At 44.6% G+C, this 6,000-nt stretch overlaps 1 protein-coding gene across 5 annotated transcripts in view; it reads left to right on the top strand.

Moving 5' to 3' along the window:
* Positions 1-4,317: 4,317 nt before the first annotated feature.
* Positions 4,318-6,000, top strand: part of ZMYM4 (zinc finger MYM-type containing 4) — a 156,502-nt gene continuing 154,819 nt past the window's right edge. The window contains exon 1 of one of the 5 annotated variants that reach the window (XM_061122426.1): positions 4,318-4,715. In XM_061122426.1, the coding sequence (XP_060978409.1) occupies positions 4,668-4,715 (48 nt within the window). In that variant the 5' untranslated portion in view covers positions 4,318-4,667. The remainder of the gene's footprint in view (positions 4,716-6,000) is intronic. The other 4 variants (XM_061122427.1, XM_061122425.1, XM_061122430.1 and 1 more) reach the window with 4 other exon arrangements.

Here is a 6,000-nt window from a genome sequence, read left to right as displayed (position 1 = left end):
CTAGAATAGGGGGTAATTAGTAGAGCATTTAGCTTAGGGATGGCATATGTAATGGGCAATGTAGCTCCCTCCACCCCTATCTGATCTGTGGCAGACATCACTCATTAGTTACTGTAACTAAATGTGACCCAACAGATGTTTTCTGCACAACACCCCCAGTGTCATTACCAGGTAATTGGTGCTGCCAGTGAGACCCTACCTGAACTAATCACCTTACATTTGAACACTGAGGCCCACGAAGGTAAGGTAACTGCCCTAAGGTCATTCAGTGACTGACATGTGTGCATGCGTGCATATGTGCTCAGTTGTGTCCCACTCTGCGACCCCTTGGACAGTAGCCTGCCAGGCTCCTCCATCCATGAGATTTCCCAAGCAAAAATACTGAAGTGGGTTGCCATTTCCTCCTCCAGGGGATCTTTTCCACCCAGAGACTGAACCCATCTCTCCTATGTTTCCTGCATTGCAGATGGATTCTTTACTCACTGAGCCATCAGGGAAGCCAGTGGCTGACAGAGAATCCTTCTTTGTATAATGTAAAAATCTGCTCTTTTATGAGCCTTGAATCAATTGAGTATGCTTCACGTCCCAGCAGTGGCAAATAAGAGCCTATATATGGCAGACCATTTCTATCTGGGAAGACAGGTTCCTATGACATCAAGAAATCCGAGGGAGAAGCCAGGGACAAACAATAGATTACTTTTCCTCCTCATATTCTGGTGAAAGCAAGGGATAGAAAGAGGGGAAATTAAGATCTTCTGCAAGTTTTCTAATTGTGGAATTCTTGAAACTGTCCTACCAGGTAGCAGGGAAAGAAGGAAGGTGTCCCTCTACAAGTGGCAGTCCACAAGAGGGGCACCCAATTCCCTTTCTATTTGTTCAGGTTCCCAAAACCAGGGTTTAGAAGTTCTTCAGAAACTAAATAACTGAAGTGGCCCTATTCCATTCACTTTTGATCCCAGCACCCTGTTACTTTCTTTTAAACATTCTCAGAATTTATCTAATATACCTGAGTGTCCAATTTTGTTTAGGACATATTTGAATCTAAAGGATGGAATTCCTTTAGGTAATAACCCCTTTGGGGAAGAAACGTCAAGTACTTCCTACAGCTTCTCTCCACTTCTGCACATGTCCCTAAGATGGTGTTGTCATGGTTGTGTAGGAAATGTTATATTGCTGAAGAAGGACTTGGGACCCAAATGGACCTTGGATCCACTTGATATCCTTGTACTATTCTCTGACTTCTCTGGATGTCCAGCAACCTGTTCATCATGAGCAGTGTAACTTGTAGCTTGGCCTTGCTAAGCTTGCCGGGAGACTGGAAGCAAACCACAGTTCTTCCTGAGGTCTGGCGATTACTACTTTTTGTTCCCAGACCGAGCTGTAGAGTTACCTCCGTCTACACTTGCCAGCCAGTTCTCTTGGCTACCTTCCCTATTCTTCTGCAGGGTGTGTGGGAACTTCTGGATACATTCCATATCACACTGGAGCTAAAGGGCCACTCACTTGCAAAGCTCCTTCCAAAACACTGTATCTAATAATTGTGTATATGGAATTTTACACAAATGGGGAAGATGGAAACATGTATCTCTCAATCATTCTCTCTCTTATCTATCTCTTCCTTCTTCCCTCTACACTTTGAGTCAAACTTAATGCCTGAGTATGTCATGGCTTCCTGACTGAACTGTCCTCGCTGGAAGCAGTATCTTTTATGGAGTGTGGGAGAATATGAGATTCTTAGGAAGTACTAAATTTCACAGGTTAAATGGAATTAAGGAAATTTAGCAAATTCTTTTTTTCTCCACTAAGCCTGTTCTACTCACTCCTGATTAGGGAAATAAGTCTCAGAAGTACACTTCAGACAATAGTCTATACTAGAACAAAACTTAAAGAAGAAAATTAAAATGATACTCACAAAATACTACACCATTATATTCTACTTGTTCATAGAGAAGTCAGAAAGTTTTATGTGAAATTTGTATGTGAAATAGCCCATTTTAAAGGTTGGCATGCAATAAATATTTTAAGTTAAAAAATTTTTAAAAATCTATAAAATGATATGCTCTTTTGGCGTTTAGAACCAAAAGTATCCTAGAAGATTTAGAGGTATTAACTAATTTTCCCAGCAACCTATTTTACATATGAGGAAACTGAGGCAAAGAGCAGGTAACCTGACTAAACTGTACATGATGAAGCCAAATACAACTGTGGGAAAGATGCATCTGCAGGACTGCCAATTTGCAACCCCCAGGTTATGACATATTTGCGTAAGCTAGAAAGAAAAAGGCTTTTAATTCTGAGTTGGTTTCTCTGCTGAATGACCTTGGACTGTCACTTAACCTCTAAAATTCCCTCTACAAAATTTGGATAATATGAGTAACCTTGCAGTGCTCACTAAGTGTTGGTTTTCTCTTCTCTCCTTCCCCATATGGATGATTGCTCTGAAAATTGATGGTATGCTTGTATTATCATCTGGAATGTACAAATCCAGCCTTTTGTTCAGGACCCAACACATTTTCAATACTTCTAGAAACAGTCTGATATAGGAAACAGCTTTAGGCTGTCTGTTCCAGTCCTAATGTTGTTCCTAATTCTTTGTGTGATCTCAAGCAAGTCACATCTTATTTCTGGGACTCAGTGGCTCCATCTTTAAAAATGTGGAGGAAATAAATGGCTTTAAACTGTGTTCAGAGAAACACATTTCTCTAACAGTGGGAGGGGGAATGAGATGAGAACACAGGGCAAGGGGGAAGCTGGGGAGCAGGCTTATAGGTTCCCCATTTCCTCTTCAAATTTAACAACTCCAACTTCAAATTTAAGTCACCAGATTTTATTAGAAGAAATGACTAGACCTTTCATGTACCCATATTCCCTGGAATTCTCTTTTCTTGGCTGCTCTTTTTAATTCCTTCTTGTTCTTAACATGGAACTAAAGAGCCTGACATCTCTTTTTAAATTCTTTCGGGCTGAAACATACTTTTATTTACTTATTTAGTCTTTTTCTCCTCTTTCTCATCCAGAAGTGAAATTAAAGACGAACAAGAGTGAGCAAAGATCAGCATGGAAACCTAGCAATCTTACAGATACTTTTCAGCAAAATGTGATGGATTAGGAAACTTCTTAGTTTAAAAACATCTATCAAGCAATATATAAAAATTAACGTGACATACAAAAGTTACATGCCATTATCCTGTAATTTTTTTGAGTTGCTCATTTGCATCTGAATGTCTCTTGTCATGAGGAAAGACTGTTCCGGAAGCAACTTCTTTGTATTTCTTTCTTATATGATTACCCCTAACTGTAACTCCATTAGGGCAATTTCTCCCCACCTGGGGATGGGACACTGGAATGGATGAAGAAGAGTGGATCAAGTCCTCATTTTCTTCAGCGGTCTTCAGCTTTGGTTTCAGAGCAAGTCAGACCCAAATCTACTTCCCAGTTTTCTGCTTAAAGATGCTCATTCTTTAAGTCAGATTCTCAAAGCTCCTTCAGTGGAAGTGAATGAAGACACACAGTATTTGCAAACCGTCACACATCTTCAGAGGATAATTACAGTATTCTTGAAAGATCATGGATTTTCACTTTTAATCTTCTAGAGAAGAATGAATTTATTTCTTGCTTCGAAGACAGCCTGGTGCATTGAAAAGCCTGGAGGATTGTGACTCAAGTCTTGTTCTAATCACACACCAGCCTCTACAGGCTTTGGGGCAAATGACTTCCCTTGATTCGGCTGCAATTTTACCAATGGGAAAGAGAAGATGGTTTCTAAGATCCTTTTCGATTTAGACAAAGGACAAATTTGAGAAAACTGTCTCCCGTTGTTGCTTCAGTCTTCAAAATCACCAAAGGCTTTGGCTTTAAAGTTAGGCGGTCAGAGTTGGCCCTTAACCGTCTACGCCCTGTGCTTCAGATCAGGCTATCTAAAGGCAAGAAAGCTGGATCTTCTTGAGATGACTGGCTTGTTCTCTCGTTGCTTGGGATTCTTCACATTCAGAGGTCCACTGTGAACTTCAGCTCACCATCATTTTGCCCTTACAATGGTATCACTGCAGTCAGGTCCAAGATGGTCATCTGTACCCCTCACTGACATTTCACCCAATACTCCAGATAGCCCTTTCACTAATTTCTTGCATTCCTCCTTCATCATTGCGTCATGGCCCCTTTAAGGAAGCGGCCATAGTTGAGTAGTGGGACCAGCTGCTGGCAGCAAAGAGACTTGCAGGATTTGGCCTACCCTGGGCTACTCAACGCGCACGCTCGGGACCGGGGGCTTGGTGGGAAAGGAAGGAGGGGCTTAGGGTGCGCCTGCGCATCAAGGGCGCGCGCAAGGGGCTGGTTTGGTGATCCCTTTAAGAAACCGCAGGCGGAGGAATTTCTCTGAGAGAAAATAATCCTACTCACGGGGCCCCTTGGAGGCCATTAACCCCCCGAGTCCCGGCCCCCCCCCTTCCCGGGCAGGCCCTACCGCCTACGCTCGCACCCGTGGGATCTCAAGATCTCCGATCCGGCGCGCGGCATCCGCCCCCTCCCCACTCTAACCGCCAGGCCCGGCCAGGTTCGGGGACGCTGCCGCGAGGCGGCTATTCCTGCAGTGTGGGCGGGGGCCGGGGGCCCGAGAGGTTCCGCCGCCACCGTGCTGGGAGCCGCAGCGGTTCCAAGCGGGGCCCAACATGGCGGAGAGAGAGGTGGAGTCCGGCCCCCGAAAGAGGGTAGGTGAGGTGAGGCAGAACTCGGGCGGCGGGGGGCGGGGCGGGGGCCGCGTCCCGGGCCCCGGGAGAGGAATGGGCCAAGCGTAGGCTCGTGGAGGGGTCGCCGAGGCCCGGTTGGGGAAAGGTTGCGGGCGGGACTGAGGCAACCTTGGGTCTGGAGCGCGCTTAGAGTGGTCCTTCGGCAGGTGGGACAAAGATTTGCTGCTGTTTGGAAGGGGAGGGGGAGGGGCTGTTGTTTTTGTGTTTTTAATTTTTCCAGCACTGTTGGTGGGTTATCTGGGCCGGGAGAGAAAAGGTGTCAGATACTTAAGTGCATCTTTAGTGAACCAGAGTCTGGAAGTTTTAACAGGAGAGAGGTCAGGTGGGGGTGGTGGTGGCGGGAATGAGTCGTGGAGGGGTCTTCTGAGGAATAACCAAGAGGGTGTTTCAGTAATACCATTGCAAATTCATTTTCCTGCCTTCTTTCCCCTCCCCCCATAACCGTTATCAAGACCAAGGTGGAGGTGGTGCTCTTACCTCAGAAGAAATGGGTTCGTTGGCTTGTCCTGATTTAGGAGAAAGATGTTGGCAACTATAAATGTCATGTTCTAGTCTAGCCCCTTTAGCAACAATTAAGAATGTGGAAGAGTGTGACAAGTTTTGTCATAACAAGGATGTATCCAACCAACCTGCAGAGGTGAAGCCAATTCTACATAGGAGTTGTTGAGTGCCTTTTAAAGTTTGTCTTGAAACTTTTCTTATTTAATTCTGAGTGATTTTTTTTTTTTCAGATGGAGAACAATACTGTACTGTCAATTGAGCAGTATTTTTTAGATTTTTCTTTTACCACCGTCCCCCCTCCCCCCCGCCTCCCTCCTCCCTTAGCGTGCGTGTTAAGCAGTAAGTTTCCTACTAGGAATCTTCCTTTTTGTAAATGGTATCAAAATGATCAACTCAGTGTTAAGCTAACTGCCTAGAAAATTACTGCTTAAATCCTGATCTTTCGATTTATCATAAAATTAGCAATCTCAGTGATACGACAGCTAACATTTCGAGTGCTTACCATGTGCCTGGCACTGTGCTTTAGTGGAAGAATTAAACCTCAACATTTACTATGGGCTTCCCTGGTGTCTCAGCTGGTAAAGAATTTGCCTGCAGTGCAGGAGACCTGGGTTAGATCCCAGAGTTGGGAAGTTGGGAAGATTACCTGGAGAAGGGAAAGGCTTCCCACTCCAGTATTCTGGCCTGGAGAATTCTATGGACTCTATAGTCCATGGGGTTGCAAAGAGTTGGACACGACTGAGTGACTTTAAGT

The sequence above is a fragment of the Dama dama genome, chromosome 20, assembly GCF_033118175.1.
Source record: "Dama dama isolate Ldn47 chromosome 20, ASM3311817v1, whole genome shotgun sequence".
Lineage (NCBI taxonomy): Eukaryota > Metazoa > Chordata > Mammalia > Artiodactyla > Cervidae > Dama > Dama dama.
The sequence above is the reverse complement of the archived record's forward strand: the minus strand, read 5'-3'. Positions and strand labels throughout refer to the sequence as shown.